This window comes from Archocentrus centrarchus, unplaced genomic scaffold, assembly GCF_007364275.1.
Source record: "Archocentrus centrarchus isolate MPI-CPG fArcCen1 unplaced genomic scaffold, fArcCen1 scaffold_36_ctg1, whole genome shotgun sequence".
NCBI classification, from domain to species: Eukaryota; Metazoa; Chordata; class Actinopteri; order Cichliformes; family Cichlidae; genus Archocentrus; species Archocentrus centrarchus.
The window spans coordinates 2,954,238-2,981,844 of NW_022060263.1; the positions used below are offsets into that span (position 1 = coordinate 2,954,238).

A 27,607-nucleotide genomic window follows, 5' to 3' on the forward strand; every position below is an offset into this window, starting at 1 on the left:
ATGACCATCACCCACACATTCATCACAAACACATGAATGAATGAGGCACATACAATCAAGTTAGAGTGTTTCTATTTCTGTTCCTGGCAGTGATTCTTCCAGCACTGACACTGCTGCGAGACAGCCAAGGCTTTGACCAGCGGGGGGGCATAAAGCATAGAGAACCTTTTTTGAATCAATTAGATGGAAAGCCTCAAAGCTTCATGAGGCTTCATCTGCCCATCTCTACTGTTCAGACCACTTAAATACCACAAACTCAGGCCCTGCTTCAGCACACACAGACAGAGGCATGAGGAGGACTGCTGTCTTCACAGCTCTCCAAAGGCTGGTCATCAAACCCTCCCTGGGCCGTGGCAATGGGGGAGGAACTGACTATCCAAGGCCCCAGGGCAGGGGGAGCCTTTGGAATGAAAAGTTTAAAGTAATTAATGACATAATTAAACTGCCTGAGTAAATCAGTTGGGTGACTCTCATGCCATCTTTACCCTTTACCCTTCACTCAGCCTTTACCACACAGCTCATTTATGCTGTCAAGGAGGTCGAATAAATGAGCACGAGTCACAGTGAGTCACGTCTTTCACCAAGAAAACAAAAACTGGAAAAACAAAGAAGAAGAGGGGAGAAAGCAAACTGGGAGAAGACAGCTGTAAGCACATTTCTTCCCAAAGGAAGGTGAACTAACTGGCTTAGCAATCAGCAGTGGTGCTAAACAGGGAGCCAGAGCAGATGTAACAGTAGTAAATCAGTGTACTACGAGTGTCACAATTCAATTATTTATATAGCACCAAATCACAACAAACAGTCGTCTCAAGGCGCTTTATACTGTAAGGTAAAGACCCCCTAAAAAGCCAACAGTCAGAACGACCCCCTATGAGCAGCACTTGGTGACAGTGGGAAGGAAAAACTCCCTTTAACAGGAAGAAACCTCCAGCAGAACCAGGCTCAGGGAGGGGGGGTCATCTGCTGAGGGGGGAGAGACAGAGATTAATAATAACTAATGATTAAATACAGAGTGAAGTATAAACAAAGTAAACAACGTGAATGAAAACAGTGCATTATGGGAACCCCCCCCAGCAGACTAGGCCTATAGCAGCATAACTAAGGGATGGTTCAGGGTCACCTGATCCAGCCCTAACTATAAGCTTGATCATAAAGGAAAGTTTGAAGCCTAATCTTAAAAACAGAGAGGGTGTCTGTCTCCTGAATCCAAGCTGGGAGCTGGTTCCACAGAAGAGGGGCCTGAAAGCTGAAGGCTCTGCCTCCCATAAACCCTAAACACTGCTCCAAATCTACGGAGGCTTTCATGCAGAGGAACAAGTACAACGTTCTCAGACCTGAATATTATTGAAAATCTGTGGTGGGATTTAAAGCAGGCTGTCCGTGCTCGGAAACCATCAAACCTGACTGAACTGGAGATGTTTTGGAAAGGAGAATGGTCCAAAATACCTTCATCCAGAAGCTCATTGGAAGCTACAGGAAGCTTTTAGAGGCTGTTAATTCTGCAAAAGGAGGATCTACTAAATATTGATGTCATTTTTGTGTTGGGGTGCACAAACTTATGCACCTGTCTAATTTTTTAAAATAATTATTGCACACTTTCTGTAACTCCTATAAACTTCATTTCACTTCTCAAATATCACTGTGTTCATCTGCTGTATGATAGATTTAACTGAAACTGCTGCTCTGAACAACCAATGATTTATAAAGGAAAACCAGGAGAATTATCAGGGGGGCCCAAACTTTTACATACCACTGTATCAGGCAATATTGTGTCCTCCCCAAAGAGACACGATGGCTAGATTACTTACTGCTCATCTCCTCACAAGTGAGAATTACAGGAAATTTTCAATGATTAGACAGCAGTTATCAGAATAACTTTATTGATCCCAGAGGGAATCATAAGTCTGACAGCTCATCCACTATCTCTGTGTGAACTGAAAAGCCTGGTGGCTATGGGTCCAAATGACTTTCTGCATGTGTTTTACTGTGGATAGAGAGGAGTCTTCAGCATTGATGCTCTTTGATCCATATTGATGTTATAACGTGGCTGATCAGAGCTGATCAGCTGTTCTCTGTCACCGTCCCTTCTTCTGGTTGAGGATCGCCGTTATGTCACTTGCATACACACACAGTCACACCAGCTGATGTATTCACTGAAGCAGCCTCTGGATGTTTGTTCTGTATCCTAGCAACAGTTTCACGGAGACCTTCGCCTGCTGCTCTGGTTATCTGGTTGCTAATAATACAGTATCAGGATAACACATCCTCTCTGTGACAGAGGCGTGTGCAGGATTACACCATCGCTGGTTTAAATCAAACCGGACCCCCACGTTTGTTCTTGCCACAGGCTTTATAAACAGTACAGAGAGCTCGTCTCACTGAGGAAGCTCAGTCCTCACAATAAGCTGCTGACACGCCTTCTGACAGCTTATTCCCACAGCAGCTGAAATTTCTGATCGAGCGTGCGTCACGTGCTGGAATGAAGGCTGGTGAGCGTGCTGCTTCAGACTGCAGTTTATCTTTTAGTTTGCACCAAAGTCAAGTTCACTGTGAATTTAACACTGAACACTGGAGCACACATGCACGGACACTAAAGCTCAGTCTGAGGTCTGCTTTGAGGGAGCAGCGCAACAGCAGGAAGGCTGAGGGTGGGGCACAGGGCCTCAGACAGGGTTATCCATTTGTACAAGGTGTCAGGCGAAGGAAGCAGTCTACAAGAGAAGCATTTACAACAGGAGCTTTATTGTGATGATTTAAGCCTCTGCCATTTCTCTACAGAACCAGGTTTCCATTGTAAGGAATATGTTTACAGATTGTAACCACAAATGCTATTAAATTAATTCTGAGTACATAAAAAACCACAGTCCAGAGATATTAAACAGTTTTACTGGCAGCCCAGGATCCCAGAGTCTGTGTTCAGTGACCCTGCAGCGTCTTCATAGTGGGAGTATCAGGAGGTGCACTGGTGAATATTGTCCCTACAAAAACGTGCGTCCCCCACAGAGAGTGTCGGATCACTCTGCAGCAGCCCAGGTCCTCCATGTGAAAGCCCAGGTGACGGTAGCGGTCGTCGGTCTCATACAGCGTGTTGTTGGTGTACGAGCCAAAGAACTGAGAAGGGACACACAAACACGAGTTTTCTGGCTGACAGAGACACACTCACACACACACACAGGGTCAGTCAGCCTGACCCCACTAACTGTACATCTTTGGCCTGTGGGAGGGAAGCCCACACAGCCACAGGGAGAGCATGTAACCTCCACACATGAAGGCCAAGGTGGATTCAAACCTAGGACCTTCTTGCTGTGAGGCAGCAGTGCTGACCGCTGTGCTGCCCTATTTCAGAAAACTCCAAATAAATAGACATTTATGCAGCACTTTAGGTTCATTTTACCAAAAGAAGCAGGGGAAGACACGAGGGCAAATCGGCGACAAGCTGGGACTCGACTCCGCCCGCACTGCAGGGCAGCGTATACATGTGGTCGCCTGCTCTGCCCCTGAGCCACCCCGGCACTTTGGTTTTTGAACTCTCAAAGATAAAATAAATGTAGCATAAGTGAGTAAGTCTGTGGAACTCAGGCTTCTAGAAGATTCCTGAACTTTCTTTTTGCTCATTTGATGCTGCTATCATTAATCATTATCATTAATCATTATCATTACACACCAATGAAGCAGTTCATCTGTTGCTACCCTGGAAAAACCTGAACAGCTTTTGACAGGTGGAAAGCAGACATGAAAGTGTTCACACAGCAGCATCTTACAGCCAGGCCTGATGAAGGCTCAATGAAGTCTGCCCAGAAGCCTTCTCTCTGCAGAGCACAGCAGATCTCCTTGGCTCCTGCAACAAACTAACAGCACAGACACACTGCTCAGAAAAGCACATTAACTAGAAAAAGCATTAGAGAACATGATGTGAAAGACTGGAGCTGAAATGTCCCAAAACGCTTAAAATAACTCAAAATTAATTTGTTTAAAGAGCTCAACCAGTCAAAAAACCTACGACCCTATGACCTTCACCTCCCCAGCCCAACACTTAACTGGTAGAGCTAAACCTACCACACTGCAGGAGGGAGCAGCTGGTGGATGTGCTCATGTCTTTTCCCAGCAATAAGTAGATGTGGGGAAGAAACTGCTGCTGACCCCCCCCAAACAGACTCACAGAAACTGGAAGTGAGAAACTTTTTACACAGTGAGCACACGGAGACGTGACTGAAGCAGGAGGCACAGTTTTATCTGTACGTCACTAAAACTGATGGAGAAATGTCAGTTTAAAAAGTGCCTCCGTTTGGATTTTGCTCCAAAGAGGAGGTAAGTTAACACTGCAGTGATGAGGGACGGGAAGCTCCCCCGACTCTGAGGCTCCGACTTTAACGGCAGAGCTTTCTTAAAGACACAATTGTGTCGACTCAGCTGAAGCCTGCCATCACTGGTCATCGCTGTGTGCTTCCAGCTCCACAGTAGCTTTCCCAGCTTCTGAAGCTAACGTGACATTTCCAGTGTTGTTCTGGCATCTCCTCCTGTCTGTGTTACAGCGTGAGCTGACTGAGCTCTAACACACAGCATTTCACCTTGTCGAGCAGCTGCTCTCTCTCCTCTTCCACCTCATCACACCATGATGTCATATCGTGGTGGGTCTTCTGGGTAACTGTGACCACCATCATACCACAGGCCGGAGCTTCAGGAAACATCGACTGGAAGTCTGTGGGGAAACGCACGAGACAGAAACTGCTTCTCATCAGAAACACGTGTGAGCACGAGCCTCAGTGCTCGCACCAACAACGACGATGAAGATGGATGTTACGGAAAAGGAAGAGCGCATCCGTGACGTACCTTTCTTTAAGAGTTCAGGACAGGACTGGACGGCACACTCCACCCTGGAGCTGTCAAAGTACTCTGCAGCTGTGCTGACTCTGTCAGAACATGCAGGACCAGCTTTCTTCTAACACACACACACACACACACACACACACACACACACACACACACACACACACACACACACACACACACACACACACACACACACACACACACACACACACACACGTCACTGCTGTATGAAGCCAATAACTCTGTATGCTGTGCATTTATCCCAAAATGTTCCGACCAATGCCGGTTGTATGACAGATGTGCTGCCTGGCTGCTGTTACGTGTGTGCATGTAGCACTGCAGAGACACACACACACACACACACACACAGTGCTGTGGACTCTGAGGTTCTGCCAGTGTCCACTCGTTTGATGAGCCACCATCTCTGAGTCCACATCACACCTCAGTAAGTTACAGATGATTGTGGCTGATGAATAATGCACATCTATCATCTATCAATAATGTAAAGCACTAACAAAAGTGATCAGACTGGGGATGATCCTGGTGACTCGTTTATTAATCGACTGAACAATGAAAGAATTAGACTAACCGACTAGTCTAAAACTGAGAAACATCAGACATCAAATTACATTTTAGGACAGTTTAATGAACGATGTCAAAAACTGTCTAAAACACACGTGTCAGACTGAAGGCCCGCGGCCCACATCCAGCCCGCAATATAATTTTGTATGGCCCACGGGTAAATAGTGCTCCCACCACTTATACTACAAATCCCACAATGCACTGCAACAGCTGCCGCGCAGGCCAAGACCTGTGCTGAGCCATTTTCCCTGTTGCCAAAGACACATATTGATCAGTGATCAGCAGATAAAAACATGGGTCAGCACTTTTTACAGTTACATTTAAGTCAGGACCTCCCCCCACCCCCACCCTCACCCCCGCAAAAAAAAAATGCCCAAATGGAAAGTGGAGAGCAGGGATTTTCAGAAAGGCAAAGGACCTGATCGCTGCCATCGGAGGAAAAGCGTGCGTCTCTCCTCCTCGCCTATGATGGGCGAGGAGAAGAGACGCCCATTGGTGGGACGGATACGGGAGAAGATGCAGAGGGAGACCTGCACAGGTGAGCTGACAGTGCATCACTGCTTCACGCAGCGGGAAACGCTGCAGCAAAGTCCTCAAGACACAACGCGCCGCAACACACAGTGAAGTTTATAAGAGGCAAAGGTTGAAATCAGTTTGGCTCTTTTCTGGACAGGTGTGATGCTACCTGAGGAACTCTGTCAAGTTCATGAAAAGTAAAGCAAAAGACTCAGCAGGGCTCCGGGGTGAAAGGTGGCTGTGTGAGTCGGCTTTTCTCATCAAGCATCTCAATAAGTCCCTGCAGCTTTGTGGACGGGAGCGCGTGACTGTCTGCAGCGCTGTGTTTGCTGACAAACACACATTAAAACAGCGTTTTTCTGACTGAAGAGCAGAAATTCAGTTTTTACCTGAAAAAATGTGCAAATTTTCAGCAGCTTTAAATCTATTCATTTTTCCTGCTGTGATTTTTGAAGAGAAATATCATTTTATAGATTTTTTAATGTGTTGAGGAAAAAGTTGCTGTATTCTGGAAATTTAAAGTCATATTACTGATTAAAATGATTATCAGTAATCGTGTTCGTCACTGTGTCTTCAGTTGTGGCCCGTCCTGTGCCTCAGGTTGACAGCCCTGGTCTGAACAAAGGCTTCTGAAGCCATTAATCACATTCTTCTGCAATCAATCACTTTAAATGCTGTGCGGCACCGCCCAACACTGCACACTACACTCCAAACAACGAAGAATAAAAACATAAAATCATTTATAAATATGAAAACGCGTTACTGCAGATGATGTTCACGCATCGTTAAATATGAGAACATAAACTGTGACTTAAAAGTGTGGCGCATTATGAGTAGCTGCAACTGCAGGAAAGAAAGGGAGGTGCACTTCAGGTTACATTACGGCATTTTTCTATAACGATGTCAGGGCTGCAGCTCTATCATGTGGCAGATGGCTGAATAACATTTAGGACAAACATTTACCCGCATGGGTTAATTAAAACCTTAATAATTAGGCTAATTGAGTAGTACGGCAGGTACTGACTAGTAACAATAGGGATGACTAGTTGTCTAGTTGAGTAATCACACACACCGCAGATCAAACACACTGTGAACTACTATAATTACACGACTGTTCGTCCTATCAGAAAAATTCAAATGCTGAGAAATTATGCTTCATGTCAAACAGGGTTATTACAGTAATTGTTGTCAGACGTGCACAAATGGCGGCACTTGTGAAGTTCAGGCCGGTGATAAATAAAGGGTTAAAGCAGCAGGGCTTCCTCACATGTTCTGCCCTCCCTTCTGAAGTAAACTAAAGGGTTAAAGGACAGCACAGACAGACCAACATGTGCATCGATCAGAGCTGCATCACTGTTTGTACTAAACAGTGATCTGATTGGTTTAACACGATTCCTGCAGTACTGATGACAGCATCACTGCTGCCTCCAGTTTAATGAGTGTCTCAGTTACATGGATGAGATCTGTTGCTGTGACAGAGACTTCAGTATAAATTCCTAACTGCACCTGTGACATCAGCGGCACGATTAGCATTAGTAATAATACTACAGTATATTTTGCTCATTTTACACATTTCCTGTTTCATTTGTCTTTTCTCCTGAGAAGCACTCCTGAGGTTCTTACTGGACTTACAGAGAACTCTCCGATAAACTGGGCCACTACGAGCTCATGCCTCTCAGAGCTGGATGGAGCAGACAACACATCAGGAACCATCTGGTGCGTCAGGAGCTTCTCCTGCTCTGTCAGCCCTTCCAGGTGGCAGCCAAAGCCCACATTACCGGGCAGCTGGAAGCGCTGGTCCTGGGGCCCAAACGGCCCCATGCTGTCATCAGGCCACACTGTCTGCAGTCCTTAAACACAACACAGAAATGCAGTCACAGAGAATCCCTCAAACCCTGCCTGCTCTGATACAAAATACCACAACATAAACTGATAAACTACAGGAACATCTGCACACATGGACAAAGTTGTTGGTACCCTTCCATTATAGAAAGAAAATCCTACAAAGATCACTGAAGCAACGTGAAACTGAAAAGTGATAAAGAAAACTAATAAAAGTAACAAACATGTACTGAACATGAACTCGTGAAGATCAGGCTTTCGTTTGGAATTGTGGGTCAAAAGAATCCTTTTCAGACCCAAACTAATGAAAGTGGGTGGAACGATGAAGCCTGAGTGGGAGTTTGTAGCTGTCCTGCTGGAGGGGCCTCCACCTGTGACTGAGCTTCCTGACACTGGGCGGCACATCTGGCTCCATCGTCCTGAGGTTCCTTGTAGCTACGCAGCCACCCTGTTCCAGCAGAGCAGAACGCGAGCGAGCCTCCTCCGTGTTTCTCAGCAGGCGTCCTTTTCTCTGTGTCATCATTTTGCTCTGTGAACACACAGCTGAGGGGATTTTTCAAAAAGCTCCAGGTCTGTCTCATCTGTCCACGGGACGCTCTCCCGGCAGCTTTGCAGCTTTTCATATGCATCTCAGTAAATTCCAGTCTCCCTTTTTTAGGATTTGCTTTCAGCAGCGGGTCCTACTCGCTCGTCTTCCATTAAGCCCACTTTGTTCAAACAGTGATGGACGGTGCGATCTGACACTGATGCACCTTGACCTTGGAGCTCACCTTGGAAGCTGTTCTGGGCTCTCTCGTTACCTTTCCTATTGGACCGTTCCCGTGGACCTTAAACTCGGGAATAATCTGTGCAGCTGTGGTCACAGGAACGTCCAGCTGCTTGGAGATGGTCTTAAAGTCTTTACCTTTAACGTGCTGGTCGGTAATTATCTCTCATATCCTGAGACGGCTCTCTGCTCAGCTCTGTGTGCTCCATGTTCAGTGTGGCGCACACCGTGATACCAAAGAGCACAGTGACCACGTTTCAGCTGTTAAACAGGCAGACTGACTGACTACAGGTGAGAGCACACCTGCATGTACCTGTACTACAGGACACACCTCACTTTAACATGTTGCTGTGCTCAACTTATTTTCAATCTTTTCCAGGGGTACCATCATTTTTGAAAATAATTATTTGGAGCCATAATTCAAAAGCAGTGTCTGATTTTCATTAGTCAGTAATGTTTTATTTATTATTAATTTAGTCAGTTTTACGTGATTTCAGTGACCATTGTGGGTTTTTCTTTAACATAATGCCACCATATTTAAGTTATAGCTAACGTATCAAACATACCTGCACCGGAGGGACTACAGGCTAAGGGCGGCTCATTTGAGCCCGATGACCCAGCAGCAGAGAAGGCTCTGCCTCCAGCCACACGATGCACCAACACATGGAGCCCCGGAAGGTACGTGACCAACCGGGTTCTGCTGCACAGCACCTGGACACAAAAACAAACAGCACAACAACACATGACAACCTGTCCTGCACAAGCCCCAAATACAGTCAGCACATACAATAAAATCCAGTAAAAACCATCAAAACGGGCAGCACGGTGGTGTGGTGGTTAGCACTGCCTCACAGCTAGAATGACATCTAGAAGGTCTGGGTTCGATTCCACCTTGGCCTGGGCCTCGCTGTGTGGAGTTTGCATGTTCTCTCCGTGTCTGCGTGGGTTTGCTCCCACAGTCCAAAGACACCCAGTTAGTGGGGTTAGGTTAGTTGGTCACTCTAAATGAGCTGTCACTCTAAGAGTGTGGATGGTTGTCTGTCTCTGTGTTGGCCCTGCGACAGGCTGGTGACCTGTACAGGTGTACCCTGCCTCTCACGCTGTGTCAGCTGGGATAGGCTCCACCCCCCCGTGACCCTGAACAGGATAAGCAGAAGAGAATGGCTGGATGGATGGAACACCATCACAACTCTAGATGGTGAAAGGTTTCAGCTTTCTGACACCTGTAATCAGCCTAACGCTCCTCTTTTATACCGGTGTCAATTTAACTCTGCGTTCATTTGAGGGGGATACAGTTTGGTGCTGGGGGCACAGTGGTGCAATGACAGTCAGCACTGCTAATCAGGGTCCTGGTTCAAATGCCGACTGGTTTCTGTGGTGTTTGCATATGTCCATGCATAGGCTCTCTGCTCCAGCTTTCTCCCACAGCCCAAAGACATGCATGTTAGCTTAACTGCTGTCTCTAAGCTGGCTGCAGGAGTGAATGGTTGTCTGTCTCTCTGGGTTAGCCTCATGACAGACTGACGGCCTGCTACACCCTGCTTCTTGCCCAGTGGCAGCTGCGATGGCACCAGCACACACTCAGCAGATATTATGGTACAACAGCTCTGCTAAGTCTATATGCACAGTGCCATGAAAAAGTATTTGCCCTCTTCCTGATTTATTGTTTTGTTACAAATAAGAAAAAAAAATTTTTTTTTTTTTAATGGCACTGTGCAAAATATTTAACGACGCTGTCAGGGATCCTTCGATGCTGAACTGTGTGATGTAACTGTGCAGCATGAAGGGCAGAATTAGGTGAGGACAAGGTCAGGATTAGGCAAGGATGATGTGAGGATAAGGTCAAGTTAAGGTCAGGATAAGGTGAGGGTTAGGTCAGGACAGCTGAACACTTACACCGCTCATCCTGCTGTGCCTCTGATTGTGTGCAGGATCCAGGGATGGCTCTGGAAGAGAAGATGAGCGTCATCAGGCGCACCGCTGACCTTCGTCCTCTCTGATGTCAGGGGTCTAAGACCGTTAGTAATCGATACAAAGAACAGCATCATGGCTGCATGTTATGAACCCTCTGCGGCCAAGGATCGCGCTTCTTTCGCTTCAGATCTATTTGTAACATCTGTCCGATCATATGACAGCACATAGACATACACATAATACTGGGAGCTAATAAACAGAGCACAACTTACACGATGTCAGGAAGTCCAGACCAGATGACCGCGTTAATTTGTCTCCATTTGCAGTCCCAGAAGAAAAAGAAGAAGGACCTTCGACCTTTGACAGCGTTGTGTTATATGTTTATGTTTCCTGTGTAGGACACGGAGCTCATTTAAAGAGAATGACCGCAGATAACTCGGTCACACCGTACCTTGAACTCGGGGCTCGTCTTCTTTTTCCGGGTTTATTGGCGCTGGGCAAACTAGTTCATGGTGCATTACTGCCACCTGCTGGACTGGATGACACCCCGGCCCCTCCCCCAAAACAAACAAAAGGCTGAACGTTTAAACTATTACTTTCTAAAAATCAGTCACTTATAGTACTTACTGGCTGGATTCTAGCTGATTACACTCTACATTATCCAGTCAGCTGTTTGATGATGGTTTTTATTATATCCCTTATAATTCATACACTGTATCAAATACAGTTGAGGAGACTCTCAGACCATACTCTAAATTACATTATATTTATATTTAAAAGCAATCAAAGACAAACTTAGCACAAAAAGTAAGGAAATTAATGTTTGATGGATTATTTCTTTGTTATAAAGATGCTTCTTGGCAATGAATCTTTTACTGTTGGAAAGTGTGTTTATTTCCCCTTAAATGCAGCCACGTTTGTAAGGAAAATGCATCTGTGGCTGAGCAGTGCAGTTGACCCAAGGGTGTAGGAAGGAGTTATTGGGGGGGGCACATATCGGAAACCTGACAGATCCGTAAAATGCTATTTAATCTTCACTTTCTCCTTTTTCAAATGTTTCTCTGAAAAATAGTGTTGTGTACACCTATATTATTGCATGTATAATTTACATATATATATATATATATATATATATATATATATATATATATATATATATATATATATATATATATATATATATATATATATATATATATATATATATATATATATATATATATATATACTTTACTGTTGACCATAACATTTTATTACAGAGATTAGAGCATACTATAGGTATTAAAGGTACTGCACTGCAGTGGTTTGAATCATATTTATCTCATAGACTCCAATTTGTTCATGTAAATGGGGAGTCTTCTTCACACACTAAGGTTAATTATGGAGTTCCACAGGGTTCTGTGCTAGGACCAATTTTATTTACATTATACATGCTTCCCTTAGGCAGTATTATTAGAAAGCATTGCATCAATTTTCATTGTTATGCAGATGATACTCAGCTTTACCTATCAATGAAGCCAGATGACACACATCAATTAGTTAAACTGCAGGAATGTCTTAAAGATATTAAGGCCTGGATGACCTCTAATTTCCTGCTTCTAAATTCAGATAAAACTGAAGTTCTTGTTCTCGGCCCCACAAATCTTAGAAACATGGTGTCTAACCAGATACTTACTCTGGATGGCATTACTTTGGCCTCCAGTAACACTGTGAGAAATCTTGGAGTCATTTTTGACCAGGATATGTCCTTCAATGCACATATTAAACAAATATGTAGGACCGCTTTTTTGCATTTGCGCAATATTTCTAAAATTAGAAACATCCTTTCTCAGAGTGATGCTGAAAAGCTCATTCATGCATTTATTACTTCTAGGCTGGATTATTGTAATTCATTATTATCAGGCTGTCCTAAAAGCTTTCTGAAAAGCCTTCAGCTGATCCAAAATGCTGCAGCTAGAGTACTGACAGGGACTAGAAAGAGAGAGCAGATTTCTCCCATATTGGCTTCTCTTCATTGGCTCCCTGTTAAATCTAGAATAGAATTTAAAATTCTTCTCCTCACCTACAAGGTCTTGAATAATCAGGCCCCATCTTATCTCAAAGACCTCATAGTCCCATATCACCCCAACAGAGCACTTCGCTCTCAGACTGCTGGCTTACTTGTGGTTCCTCGGATACTTAAGAGTAGAATGGGAGGCAGAGCCTTCAGCTTTCAGGCCCCTCTTCTGTGGAACCAGCTCCCAGCTTGGATTCAGGAGACAGACACCCTCTCTATTTTTAAGATTAGGCTTAAAACTTTCCTTTATGATAAAGCTTATAGTTAGGCTGGATCAGGTGACCCTGAATCCTCCCTTAGTTATGCTGCTATAGGCCTAGGCTGCTGGGGGGTTCACATAATGCACTGTTTTCATTCACCTTGTTTACTTTGTTTATACTCCACTCTGTATTTAATCATTAGTTATTATTAATCTCTGTCCCCTCAGCCCCCTCTCAGCAGATGACCCCCCCTCCCTGAGCCTGGTTCTGCTGGAGGTTTCTTCCTGTTAAAGGGAGTTTTTCCTTCCCACTGTCACCAAGTGCTGCTCATAGGGGGTCGTTCTGACTGTTGGGTTTTCTCTGTATTATTGTAGGGTCTTTACCCACAATACAAAGCGCCATGAGGTGATTTTGTTGTGATTTGGCGCTATATAAATAAAATTGAATTGAATTGAATAAAACACAACTCTTGTCACTGATTCAGGATCCATTTATTTCATTAAGCACAGTGTAGAAGAAGCTCAAGCACAGTTTTAAATTGTGAAGATTTTCTTTTTACACAGGACAACTGTGTATCTGACATCTTAGCAGTTTTACAGAGCTAATAAGGAAAAGCCACAGATAAATCACCAATCACAGATAAATGTAATTAAACTGCAACAGCACGCTCAAGTGGTAATGGTCTACAATAATATTCAGCGCCTTACACTGATGTCTTTTTGGCATCACAGATGTGCTGAGGAAATAAAAGAAATTTTTAAAATACATCACTTCAGTTGGGGCAAGAAATTTGGAAAATATTAGAAATATACTTCAAATGTTTTTTTTTAACATCTAGAGTCGAGCTCTTCTTACATGTTTTAGGGAGCAGCTGATTCCATCTCCTCCGTGTCCTCACAGAAAAAGGCCTCCAGAGACTTCCCCTTAGCAATGTACTTAATGCTCTCTATCTCACCACCGCTGTTGCTGGGTTTCTGAAAATGGATTTCCAGATGGTCCTGCAGGTCTTCCTCATCAACCATGTCCTGAATGTCATCCAGGAGGATGGTTCGCTTCGAACAGCCACAAAAGGTCTGAAATCAATCACAGAAATTTGCTTCATTTCCTCATGTAGATGTGGGTGTATTTGAACACATTAAGGGTCAGTTCCACTCTGCCCCTCCCTGAGCCTGGTTCTGCTGGAGGTTTCTTCCTGTTTAAAGGGAGTTTTTCCTTCCCACTGTCGCCCTATGACGGCTGCAACACTGAACTGGATAATAGGAAGAAAATGGATGGATGGATAATTATTTGTTTCACTACTTCAAAACTGTAATTTACGAATTCAGTAAATATATAAATGTATGTGTAGTCTGGGAGAAATTATGGTATCTCTAAAGAGGATGTTACTCATTTCTGCTGCTGGTATCAGTGATCTTGTTCTTGCGGTCATTACCCAAAGCTCGTGGACACAGGTGAGGGTAGGAACGTAGACCGGCCAATAAACTGACAGCTTTGCTTTTACACTCAGCTCTCTCTTTGCCCCAACAGACCGGTGCAGCATCCAGATCACTGCAGCTGCAGCCCTGACTGGTCTGTCAATCTCCTGCTCTCCTCTCCTTTCACTCATAAACAAAACCCCGAGATATTTAAACTCCTCCATGTGGGGCAGCAACTCATCCCTGACCTGGAGTGTGCACTCCACCCTTTTCTGGTTTTGGCCACGTTTTGAGTTTCTGGTCTTTTGATCTTTGTCTTGGGAATGTTGATCCTTGGTGTTCATATTATGTTTCGTACATTTTCCTTTTAAGTATATTTAGTCATGCTCTCAGTTGCTTAGTTTCTCCCTCAGTGTTCCTCCCTCCAGCGTCAAGTGTGTTATTCATGTGTCTGTGTCTTTCCTGTTTACTTATCACCTTTCCTGTTTTATTTTCCTAGTCTCCTGTTCCCTCATTGTTCCTCTTGAATCCAAGGTTTGACTATGAGGCAAACTCTCCTTTCCAACACCCTGACACAGACATTTCCGGGAAGGCTGAGAAGTGTTATCCCTCGATTGTTTGAGCACACCATCCGGTCCCCCTTCTTAAAGGTGGCAACCACCACTCCAGGATACCAATCCAGTGGCATCATATCCCGTGTCAACCAACACAGCCCTACACTATCTTCAGGAACTCAGGGCGAATATGCCTGAGGGGCCCTGCCATCAAGGAGTTGTTTAACTGTCTCAGTGATGTGTCCAGTGATGGGCGAGTCACCTCCCTGGTCCCAGACTCTACTTCCACTACAGAAGGTGTGTCAGTGGGATTAAGGAGGTCCTTGAAGTATTCCTTGCACCGCCCAACTAAATCCCCAATTGAAGTCGGCAGCACATCACCCACATTATACATTGTGTAAGTAGAGCACCGCTGTCCCCTCCTGAGACGCATGACGGTTTGCCAGAATCACTTCATGGCTTTCTGAAGTCTCTTTTCACCGACTCACAGCACTCCTCTCACATGTGAGTTTTTGCCTGAGCCACCGCCTGAGCTGCATAGTGCTTGGCCTGTTGATACCCATCAGCTGCCTCTGAAGTCCCACTAACCAAGCAAACCAAGATGGCTCCCTTCACCTCCACCACCTGGTTTGGGGATTACCACCACAACAGGCACCAACCACCTTGTAGCCGCAGCTCTGAGCAGCAGCCTCAATAATGGAGGTGCGGAATGTTAGGGATTATTTTTTACTCAATGAATAAAGGACAAATGAGTCCCCACATGGCCATGTGTGTCTGATTCTATAATATATCAAATGTCTTACTTTTTTAATTAAAGAGTTTCAGGTGTCGTCCTTCATAAACAACCTGTTTACCTGTCAGGAACATAGTCCATTTGGACTCAGTGTCCTCAACCTCCCTTGAAATGCTGTTGAAGGCCTGCTGAAGGTGGGAGTTGAAGATCTCATGGACTGGGGCCTCTGCTAGGTATTCCAGCACACCTTCACTATACATTTAGATGTGCCAGGTCTGTTCCCCGCCATGTGATCCAACTCAACTCAGGTGGTGATCAGTTGACAGCTTGGCTCCTCTCTTCACCTGAGTGTCCAGAACATACGACCGTAGATCTGATGATATGATTACAAAATCAATCATCAACCTGTGACCTAGGGTGTCCTGGTGCCATGTGCACTTATGGATAAACTATGGTTAGCACAGAAGTTCAATAACAGAACACCACTCAGGCTAAGATCAGGCAGGCTGTTCCTCCCAGTCACGCCCCTCCAGGTCTCACTGTCATTGCCCACATGAGCGGTGAAGTCTTCCAGTAGGATGACACTGGAAAGAGTACCCTCAAGCACACTACCCAGAAACTCCAAGAAGGCTGGGTACTCTGCACTGTCACTTGACGCATAAATGCAAGCAACAATCAGGACCCATTCCCCAGCGGGTCGCAGGGAAGCAACCCTCTTGTCCACCAGTGAAAACTCCAACTTACAGGCAGCAAGCTGAGGGGATAAAAGAATACCCACCCCAACCCACTGCTTCTCAGCAAGGGCAACTCCAGGTTCAAACAGAGTCCAGCCCCTCTCCAGGAGACTGGTTCCAGAGCCCAGGCCGTGGATTAAGGTGACCCAAACTATATCTAGCCAGTATCTCTCAACCTCACCCTCTAGCTCAGGCTCCTTCCTCACTAGAGTGGTCACGTGCTCAGTAGGTAGAACAGATCACCTACTGATTGGAAGGTCAGGGGTTCGATTCCTGGCTACTCCAGGCTACACGCCAATGTATCCTTGGGCAAGGTACTTAACCCCAAGTTGCTCTCCGACGCAACAGTCGGTGTATGAATGTGTGTGAATGTTAGATAATTAAAGCACTTAGCTTAGTTAATATGGAAGTGCTTGTATGAATGGGTGTGCATGGGTAAATGTAAAACATGTTGTGTAAGCGCTTTGAGTGCTCTGACTGAGTAGAAAAGCGCTATATAAGAGCTAGTCCATTTACCATTTACCATTCCTTGATCTTTCTTTCATGGGTGTCTGAGGGGTTTAGGGGGTTGGGCAAATCGCCACCTTATCATAATGGAGGGGTTTGTGTGTCCCAGTGATCCCAGGGGCTATGTTGTCTGGGGGCTTTTACCCCCTGATAGGGTCTCCCAAGGCAAACTGGTCCTGGGTGAAGGGCCAGACAATGAGCAATTCATACGGCCCCATGTTAGCTTACTGGAATTTAAATCCTAAAATAAACTGTACCTTTAACCAGTCTCAGTACTGTACCTTACCTGAAACTTGCGCAGCTGGTAGTTGTAAATGGGTCCAACTTGCATGTTCACTTCAGAGTCCAGCTCTACCTGGTACCTTCTTCTCAGGAAAAGGTTCTCAGCAACTACACACACATACACATATATTTTAGCATTAACATACTTCATTGGGTTAGAACTACTGCAATGATGTTGAATGTAGAATAACTTGTTTGGGAATGCCCCCCCACCCCAGTGAATCTGGCCTAGAGAATCGTACCTCCAGGGTGGAGAAATGTGATATGCCCTGTCCCAGTGTTCTCATCATACTCCACTTTCTCCACCTCTCCTCCTCCTCTGCTGGGCCTGGAGAAACTAATTTCCAGTCGGTCTTTCATTCTCTCCTCTGGCATGGATTGGGGGATATTGGAAACTTTCAGCTCCTTTCTGGAAACGTCAAGGTGAACCTACATTGATGTGAACACACACTGTTTACAGGGTCTTGATCATCATAAAATATACTATACCATAGTCTATTCACTACAAAGTGTGTAATATAACTGAATGGTACTTATATAACGTTTCTCTTCATTAACCGAACAAAGTGCATAAAGAATTGTAGATCAGTGCTGATACTTGATAGTATGTAGAACCACCTTGCAGCAGTAATTTGAAGTAATCATTTTCTGTATGACTTTATCAGTCTCCAGCATTGTTGTGGACGAATTTTGTCCTACTCTTCTTTACAATGTTGCTTCAGTTTTTTGAGTTTTGTGGGCATTTATTTATGCAAAGCTTTCTTGAGATACTACCACACCATTTCAGTCAAATTGCAGTCTGGACTTTGACTGGTCCATTGCAACTTGATTCTTTTCTTTTTCAGCCATTATGAAACATGTGCTTATCCTATTTTTCCTCCATGTTTATGATAGTAAATGAGAACCATTCTGAACCAACAGGCTTGTGCAATCCGTATACTATCTGCATGATGTCATGCACCCATTTCTCCCCATTTATATAAGGAAGCGCTTTTACTACCATATAAAGTAGAGAAAGTGGTGATTATGTTGCAAGGAAAAGCCTGCAACTCAAAGGCAGAAAAACAGGAGGAAGTCTGACTGAAGAAACTGAAATATTGAAATAATTGTGTCCAAAGAGATGCACTTGTGTGTGTATATATATATATATATACATACAAGTTTCACTTTTTGAATGGAATTACTGAAATGAATAAATTTTTTCATGATATTCTAATTTTGGACTAAATGGTAAATGGACTAGTTCTTATATAGCGCTTTTCTACGCTGTCAAAGCATATATACATTTTATGACCAGCACGTATATATATATCAAGTCTTATCCTCTTTAAACTATTCTAAGTTTCTGTTCCAATACTTTTGCTCACAAGAAAAATGGGTGGCTTCAGACCAAAGGTGCTGAACTGTGTGTCAAATCCAGATGTAAACACCTGGAAATAAAAGCTGACATGTTTATCTTTGGTCTCATGTTCATCTTTTAATGTAAAACTCAACTGTTTTCAGTTTACAGTAAAAATAAAGGAAGTGGCTTCACTGTTGCAATACTTTTGGAGGGGAGCGTATATGGGGATTCTAAATATCACATTATGGTTTGGATCTGAAAATCATGTCACATTTGACCTCTGACCTCACTTTTATATTTCATATCTGCCTTTCTTTCAAGATAACCCCAAAATATCTTATATCTTTAAAGAAATTGTTGTCAAGAGAAAGAGAATGAATCCACATAAATAAGAATAAAAAAGGTTTTATGGACTTAATTTTCAAATGAAGCTTCAAAATAGCAAACTACTGACACTGATGGAGAACATACCTCAAACTTCACAGCAGGATCCATCGTGATTCTTTTTGGCTTCACGTCCAAACTGCTGTTCTCGCAGGACACAGAGCACTTAGCAATTTTCAGGATCTGACGAGCCACTGCAGGACCAAGAACACGACAAAGAGAGTATTACTAGAAAGCATTGCATACATTTAAATCTAGAATAGAATAGAATTTAAATTGAATTTAAAACCCATACTGGCTTCTCTTCATTGGCTCCCTGTTAAATCTAGAATAGAATTTAAAATCCTTCTCCTCACCTACAAGGTCTTGAATAATCAGGCACCATCTGGGTGCCTGATTATTCAGGACAATGGGGTGGCTGTAGCTCAGTAGGTAGAGCAGGTCACCTACTGATCGGAAGATCAGCGGTTCAATTCCTGGCTACTCCAGGCTACATGCCAATGTATCCTTGGGCAAGATACTTAACCCCAAGTTGCTCTCCGACCGTCCTGTCGGAGTGTGAATGTGTGTGAATGTTAGCTAATTAAAAGCACTTAGCTTAGTAAAACATGGAAGTGCTTGTATGAATGGGAGTGCATGGGTGAATGTAAACATGTTGTATAAGCGCTTTGAGTGCTCTGACTCTGAGTAGAAAAGCGCTATATAAGAACTAGTCCATTTACCATCTTATCTCAAAGACCTCATAGTCCCATATCACCCCAACAGAGCACTTCTCTCTCAGACTGCTGGCTTACTTGTGGTTCCTCGGATACTTAAGAGTAGAATGGGAGGCAGAGCCTTCAGCTTTCAGGCGCCTCTTCTGTGGAACCAGCTCCCAGCTTGGATTCAGGAGACAGACACCCTCTCTATTTTTAAGATTAGGCTTAAAACTTTCCTTTATGATAAAGTTTATAGTTAGGGCTGGATCAGGTGACCCTGAACCCTCCCTTAGTTACGCTGCTATAGGCCTAGGCTGCTGGGGGGTTCCCATAATGCACTGTTTCTTATTATTCACCTCTTTTTACTTTGTTTATACTCCACTCTGCATTTAATCATTAGTTATTATTAGTGGTGGGACTTTAACGCGTTAATTTCGATTACCGTATTTTCCGGAGTATAAGTCGCACTTTTTTTCATAGTTTGGCTGGGGGTGCGACCTATACTCCGGAGCGACGTATATGTGACATTTATAACACATGAACCAAAATACTCCAGCCACTTGACATCTCCGTGAACTGCAGCTTTAAGGCAGTCTTGCGTAACCTGTGGGCGCAGTGGATGATGGATGGAGAGCACAGCTTAACAACAACTGGGAGAATGCGCCACCCAACTTTCCTGGAAGTCATTGGATGGATCAAGAAAACATGGGCTTCAGTGACAAACCATCCTGTTGGGATTCAGAAAGGCTGGAATAATTGGAACTGCAGCTGACGACGAGTCTGACTAACGCGACACAGAAGAGGAAGCGGCGCTTCGTCTACGGAGTGTACGGAATTGTTTAGAAGTGACACCGAGGATGAAGAATTCAATGGATTGATGGTTTGGTTAACTTGTTAGTATGTTCTTTATGCTATGGTTATCTGAATAACTTAATGTTACGTTAACACACCGAACACGTGTTCGTTGTGTGTCATGTAGCTGAATGTGCTACGTTAGCATAACGTAAGCGTAACCGTGTTCGTCCTGTTCTTTAATCCATTATTATTTTAAATTGCCGTTCAAGATGGAATTTCTGCTCTGGGTCTCGGATTCTATCAACCCCCCCCCCCCCAAAAAAGTGCGACTTATAGTCCAGTGCGACCTATATATGTTTTTTTCTTCTTTATTATGCATTTTTTGGCTGGTGCGACCTATACTCCGGAGCGACGTATAGTCCGAAAAATACGGTAATTAATGAAATTAATGAATTAAAAATTTTGACGCATTTTAATCACACTTTGCACCGGAACGTTTCTCAGTGCACGAGTTCCCAGCATACAGATTATATCGACGCACAATGTCAAAAATTCAGGGGCCGCATCCTTCGAAGACCACAAAGGCAGCTAGCCTTCATATCAGCTGCCCTCACCTCTGCTCATGTCGCCTAGCAACCGTGAGTGCGAAGCACAGCTGTGTAAAAGCAGCTGGTTAAACGGAGAACGAACTTTTTCTCCTTTTTGTGGTTTAATTTTAAGTCTTTAATTCAAAATAAGCTGTTAAAACAAGCATAACACATTTCAACATCAAGGAATACAGCTGAGAGAATGATTAATTTATAACTATAACAAGTGAGACATTAATGTTGAATAAAACTATCCAGTTATGATGCTGAACTTTAATTTCAGGAGTTTATCACAGGAGCACTTCCACCCTTCATTGGTCTGTGTAGTAGACTGGTGGGAAAATAAACAACATTTTGAAGTTTAAGCTTATGTATATTGATTCATTCATCAACCAAACTTAAGTTAATATTTATCATGTCAAATATTTAAATGCGATTAATTTTGATTAATTAATTACAAAGCTTGTAATTAATTAGATTAATTTTTTTAATCGAGTCCCACCCCTAGTTATTATTAATCTCCGTCTCTCTTCCACAGCATGTCTCTTGTCCTGTCTCTCTCCCCTCAGCCCCAACTGGTCACAGCAGATGACTTTACCTTACAATATAAAGCGCCTTGAGGCGACTGCTGTGATTTTGTGCTATATAAATAAAACTGAATTGAAGAACTGTGGAGTCATAACCAGTTTTTCTCAGATGATGTGTACCTTTCTCCTCCTCAAAGGTGATGAGAGCCTGTCCTCCCTGCAGATGCATAGCAGCTCTCTGGCTGATGGTAAACACTCCTCTGATAGGCTGACTGTCCTCATCACCCTCCTCCCTCGTCTCTTTATTCTCAGCAATGAAATTTACCTCTGTGTCCGGGATCTGGGCGGAGATCTAGACAAATACAGAGTTACAGGCCTTTATGTGTGACAACATATAATTCATTTGTGGTTAGAGGTTTATGTGAACTCATGATGGGCATGAATGTTGTGGAAATTTTTCCCTGGTGGAATGATTGCACAGAATACATCTTTAATGACTTTACAAAACAAGAACTGAATGCACAAATTTATTTTGGATTTTCTCTTATCCACACAGGGTACATGCAGGTTCAAATATATACATTCACTCACTTAAGTGGTGCTGAAGGTTCTACAGTTTAACTTGATAAGGCCAAGGCCTATTAGTTTCTCATTAGTGATGATGATTGGCTACAACTGGTAGTTCCTCTTTGCCAGCATAAAAGGATTTGTTTGACAGCACTCATTGGATGGACCAAAACTCAGAACAACGAGAAAATATAAGGAACTCAGTGAAGCTCTAAGAAGGAGAACTGTGTGAAGTTGGGAAGGTCTTCTGGAGTCATTTCAACTTCAGGAACTTATGTACAAGTTTTCTGAACTGCTATTAAAAAAAAAACCTAGACAGGGGTGGCTGTAGCTCAGTAGGTAGAGCAGGTCACCTACTGATTGGAAGGTCAGTGGTTCAATTCCTGGCTACTGCAGGCTGCATGCCAATGTATCCTTGGGCAAGGTACTTAACCCCAAGTTGCTCTCCGACCGTTCCGTCGGAGTGTGAATGTGAGTGAATGTTAGACGATTAAAGCACTTTGCTTAATTAATTAATCATGGAAGTGCTTGTATGAATGCGTGTGCATGGGGTAAATGTGAACGTGTTGTGCAAGCGCTTTGAGTGCTCATATCTGAGTAGAAAAAAGCGCTATATATGAACTAGTCCATTTACCATATTTCAGCAGTTGGGGCACCAGAAATAATAATAAAAAAAAATAATAAAAAATGCTGCCCCAACTGCGTCTTGTTCATAAGTAAGGGGAAGCAGCAGATTGACAGACAGATTGGGGCTGCAGCTGCAGTGATGTGGATGCTGCACAGGTCCATCACTCCATTGTAGTGAAGGGAGAGCTGAAGTTAAGAGCAAAGCTGTTGATTTATGAGTTCATCTACATCCCTACCCTCACCTATGTAACAAGTTTTGTGTAGTGACTGAAAGAATGGGATCATGGATAAAAGTAGTGGAAATAAGCTTCCTCCAAAGAGTGGCTGGCCTGTCCCTTAGAGATAGGGTGAGGAGTGCAGCTATTCGGGAGGGGCTCAAAGTGGAGCTGCTGCTCCTCCAATCTCATTGTACATCCTGTATAATGACAATAAAGGCATTCTATTCTATTCTATTCTAAAAGGAGCCAGTTGAGGTGGCTCTGGCATCTGACTAGGATGCCTCCTGGGCGCCTCTGGGGTGAGGTAGAGACCTGGAAGAGACCCCGGGGTAGACCCAGGACACACTGGAGAGATTATATCTCTCGGCTGGCTTGGGAACACCTCAGTGTCCCCCTGATGAGCTGGAGGACGTGGCTGGGAGAGGGAGGTCTAGGTTTTTCTCCTTGAGCTGGACATGGAGAAGCCAAACACCTTTTGGAGAAAAGTTTTATGCTCAGATGAGATGGAAATTGAGCTGTTTGGCCACAGTGGAAAGAGGCATGTTTAGTGGAGTGAATATGAAGCTGTTCCAACTGTCTAGCATGGTGGTCAGAGCATCATGCTCGGGGGCTGTTTTGCTCTCAGTGTTACTGGTACATTGCGCAAAGTGGATGGAATAATGAAGGACGACTACCTCCAAATTCTTCAGCTTCACCTCAAATCAACAGATGGTTAAAACTTGGACACAACAAGACAATGATCCCAAACGCACATCGACTCTGGTTTTGGAATGGATAGTGTAGACTAACATTAAGCTTCTGGAATGGCCTTCTTAAAAACCAACCAATTTGAATGGTCTCTACCTGTCATGTAGCAGCTGTGTGGCAGGCAGGAAGAGGACCCCAACGCAGGATACGCAAGACGGAAGGTAAAATAGCAACTCTGCTTTTATTTTAGCAAGGGCAGAACAGAAAGCAGGGCTGGACAAAACCAGCGGCAGATTCAGGACAAACAGAAAACAACTTGACTTGAATTCACAGAGCTAAGGCAAAACAGGATACACACAGCAGGGGAACAAAGAACAAGACGACAACAGGCACTGGAAACACAGGACTTAAATACACAGGAGAGCTAATGATGGAGGTGGAAACAGGTAGTAACACGGGTGATGCTAATAACACTGACGAGACCAGGGGAAGCAAAACTGAACACAACAAACAGGGACTGGATGACTATCAAAATAAAACAGGAAGTAAGACGAGGAAACAGAGACGCAGACCTGACACAGAATACTGGGAGAACACAAGGATCTAGAAATAACTAAATAAACCCCACAACCAAATGAAACCCAGAGCAGAACAGACAAGATTAAGCAAAAAACAAAACACACAGGGTCCAAAGGACCCTGGACCATGACACTACCAGTTCTGCCAAGAAGAGCGGTCAAATATCCAGCCAGAAGCTTGCTGATGGCTACCAAAAACATCTGGTCAAGCTGCAACTTGCTAGGAAACTTTTAACCAAATATTAGCTGAGATGTATGTACATATTTGAGCCTGCATGTATGTATGATTACTACAACACCCTGAAATGTAATCAGTGACACTCTGGCTTAAATGGTCATGCGAACACTAACCAAAGTGCTGCACAATATAAGGAAAGTTAAAACCATTTATGAACAATTAGGGAAGAACAGTTTGAGCAGGTGAACCGTCCTGAAACCTTTCCTAGTTCTTACCTTGAATTTCTGCTTTAGCTTGGAGGACTCTGCCCTCTTAGTCTCCAGCTCAGCCTGATATTTCTTCAGTTTCTCCAGCAAATCTTGATTTTGTTTAGCAATCTTCTTGATTTCATCCTATGTAAAACAATCAAATGGACAAAATGTTAGGAGTTACTCAGTCTCAGTTCCTCCAGTGTCCTGCAGATGTTACAGAGATGATAATAAGGGTACCTGAACTGTGCTCATGCTTTGATTAAATTCGTCCTGATACTTCCCTTGGTTTTTGACACAAGCAGTCATCTCCTGCTGGGCCTTTGACTTGGCTTCATCCTCTTCCAGTTTTTCCAGTACCAGCCTGGCTTTGATATCATCCGCTTTCTCTACTTTAGTCTTAAAGACAGACAAGGGGTGTTCAGAGTGAATACAACCAGACCTGTGGGCAGTTTACAAAGAGACTACACTCTATTTAGCTAACAGTATTGTCTCATTGACAGATATTTCAACGTGGACAAATATAATCAAATCAGTCTGTGTGATATCATCCAAATGCTGAGGAAGAAGAAATCTCAGTGAATTTGAAATGAAATAAGGTTTACTTACTGTTTACATCCTTACTGAGGGAAAATGGAAGAACTGAACCCTTTTATAAACATGCTATAATAAAAATTTAAAAAGACATCAGTGGACATCACTGTGCTGTGCAGTTGGTCCACTGACCACTTCCTGCTGCATCCCCTAGAGCTGTATGCCTTTATATACAATATATGATATATATATATATATATATATTAGGGGTGGGACTCGATTAAAAAAATTAATCTAATTAATTAGAAGCTTTGTAATTAATTAATCAAAATTAATCGCATTTTAATTGCATTTAAATATTTGACATGATAAATATTAATTTAAGTTTGGTTGATGAATGAATCAATATACATAAGCTTAAACTTCAAAATGTTGTTTATTTTCCCACCAGTCTACTACACAGACCAACGAAGGGCAGAAGTGCTCCTGTGATAAGCAAACTCCTGAAATTAAAGTTCAGCATCATAACTGGATAGTTTTATTCAACATTAATGTCTCACTTAATATAGTTGGAAATTAATCATTCTCTCAGCTGTATTCCTTGATGTTGTTATGCTTGTTTTAACAGCTTATTTTGAATTAAAGACTTAAAATTAAACCACAAAAAGGAGAAAAAGTTCGTTCTCCGTTTAACCAGCTGTTTTTACACAGCTGTGCTTCGCACTCACGGTTGCTAGGCGACATGAGCAGAGGTGAGGGCAGGTGACGCTGATATGAAGGCTAGCTGCTCACTTCCGGCCTTTGTGGTCTTCCTGGGCTGCGAGGTCTACGTGGGCCGCATCCTTTGAAGGACCCGGCCCACGTTTTTGAATTTTTGACATCGTTCAATATAATCTGTATGCCTGGAACTCGTGCACTGAGAAACGTTCCACGGTGCAAAGTGCGATTAAAATGCGTTAAAACTTTTAATTTGTTATTTCTCCCGTAATTAATTAATCGAAATTAACGTGTTAAAGTCCCACCCCTAATATATATATATATATATATATATATATATATATATATATATATATATATCACTGACAGTCAGGATAAGGCATCATACAAAGCTGGTTATTAACCTTTAACCCAGGGTTTCCTTATCTGGGTACGGGCGCATTCACATGAAGAGGATGGCATTGAAACATCTGACCAATCACACTGATTAGTGTACTGGCACCTGAGTGACTGATTTTATTAAGGAAGAGTAAACTATAATTGCAGGACATAACCTGCTGTGTAGCAGGTTAGGCGCGCAGCATAAGTTACGATGGTGATGTAGCCCAGTAAGAAGTGAACCACCTTCGTAGTAGGGGAAACCCAGGCCTAACCCCGAAGTCACCTGGACAAGATCCTGCTTCATAGTGCAGACCTCAGTGCAGGAGAGACACACATAATCTTGTTATGGCTCATTTTCTATCCCCATGGTCCACAGTGACATTGCAGGAGATGGTGCTGTGTTTGTGTTAGCTTTGTATTTCAGTCTAAAATATACCGTCAATCCAACAGCACATTTTCCTTCCAGCGCTGCAATGCTGCCTGACCTCATTCCATCTGTCTGAGTCTCACTTGCTGAAGCTGGCCTCTTCTTCTGCCTGTGTACAGACCTCAGTCAGCCAACAGCTAAATATAACTGATCATTTCAAGTTTAAGCTCAGATATATAGCTACAGTTATATTTTAAGGCTAATACATGTATAGCCTATTAAACAGGCTTTTTTTCTGCAGACTAGTACATTTAATTGTAGACCCACGACCATACATAGTTGTTGACTTAAATAAGTCCTGTGACTCAGTCCTTATTTTCTAAATGAATCCTTCAGAATCGAACCAGCTTCTTCTGACCATGAACGCATCATGTTGTGGCGCTGTGGAGCGGTCTTTTTCGGACTGGATCGTGAAGTTATCTAATAATAACCGGCAGGCTGCTTGTAAAGCTTCACAGTTCAAATGTATTCAGCGTTTGGGTCGTGGATGCGGCCTACCTTCCAGGCCTCCAGCTCTTTCATGGCCGCCGCCCGTTGGCGGTCTTCATCCAGGCCGTCGTTCTGCTGCCGGGAAAGAGTGACACCGTTAACACACTGTGATCACCTGGTTCTTCACAGATTAACTAAACCTAACCTACTAACTAAACCCAAATAACTAACTAAAACTAACTAACTAACCCTAACTAGCTAACTAACTAAGGAGCAGGTGATGACCTGAATAACACTCACCTTATTGAAGACCTCCGACATGATGTGATCGACAAAAATTCAGCAAACACACAAACTGTGAACTGCTCTGCTTCTTCTTTCGCTACTTTTTTCTGTCCAAGTGAGAAAAGCGACAAACCCAGAACACACACACACTCACACACACACACACTCAGCGCCGCAAACAGCTCCAAAGCAAAAGTGAAAGTTACAGCAGGTCCGTGTATGGAAGACCGAGTGAGACACAACTTCACAGCCAGCTGGACAAATCAGACATTTATGTAATGAATGTGTAAATTACTTTAACATCATTTTATAAATTATCCATTCTGCTGCTTATCAGCTACAGTTACCTGTGCTGTCCTGCCTTTGTAACACTGTGTATAAAGAACAAGGCTTTTTTTTTCCCACAATAAACCAGTTTTCCAAACTTGCAGCCAAAATCATCCAAAAATGAAGGAGCGAAATGAAGA

The 27,607-nt window shown here is 43.4% G+C and overlaps 2 protein-coding genes across 6 annotated transcripts; both read right to left on the reverse strand.

Annotated features, from left to right (window-relative positions):
* Positions 1 to 2,723: 2,723 nt before the first annotated feature.
* Positions 2,724 to 10,934, reverse strand: mmadhcb (metabolism of cobalamin associated Db). 3 transcript variants are annotated; one of them, XM_030724480.1, is made up of 8 exons: positions 10,723 to 10,934; positions 10,433 to 10,482; positions 9,103 to 9,247; positions 7,561 to 7,778; positions 4,831 to 4,936; positions 4,569 to 4,699; positions 3,762 to 3,848; positions 2,724 to 3,111 (listed from the first exon to the last, which is right to left on the reverse strand). In XM_030724480.1, the coding sequence occupies exons 2-8, from the start codon at positions 10,439 to 10,441 to the stop codon at positions 2,917 to 2,919; spliced, it is 891 nt and encodes a 296-aa protein (XP_030580340.1). In that variant the 5' UTR covers positions 10,442 to 10,482; positions 10,723 to 10,934; the 3' UTR covers positions 2,724 to 2,916. The 3 variants fall into 3 exon arrangements, with proteins under 3 accessions (XP_030580340.1, XP_030580338.1, XP_030580339.1); XM_030724478.1 differs by having other exon boundaries at positions 4,831 to 4,939; XM_030724479.1 differs by having other exon boundaries at positions 4,831 to 4,939; positions 10,433 to 10,546.
* A 2,251-nt stretch (positions 10,935 to 13,185) lies between these two features.
* nmi (N-myc (and STAT) interactor) lies at positions 13,186 to 27,374 on the reverse strand. 3 transcript variants are annotated; one of them, XM_030724435.1, is made up of 10 exons: positions 27,156 to 27,371; positions 26,925 to 26,987; positions 24,608 to 24,766; positions 24,395 to 24,511; positions 21,445 to 21,616; positions 18,745 to 18,851; positions 17,174 to 17,360; positions 16,936 to 17,039; positions 13,562 to 13,779; positions 13,186 to 13,442 (listed from the first exon to the last, which is right to left on the reverse strand). In XM_030724435.1, the coding sequence occupies exons 1-9, from the start codon at positions 27,174 to 27,176 to the stop codon at positions 13,567 to 13,569; spliced, it is 1,143 nt and encodes a 380-aa protein (XP_030580295.1). In that variant the 5' UTR covers positions 27,177 to 27,371; the 3' UTR covers positions 13,186 to 13,442; positions 13,562 to 13,566. The 3 variants fall into 3 exon arrangements, with proteins under 3 accessions (XP_030580295.1, XP_030580293.1, XP_030580294.1); XM_030724433.1 differs by having other exon boundaries at positions 26,925 to 26,990; XM_030724434.1 differs by having other exon boundaries at positions 13,186 to 13,779; positions 26,925 to 26,990; positions 27,156 to 27,374.
* Positions 27,375 to 27,607: the final 233 nt, after the last annotated feature.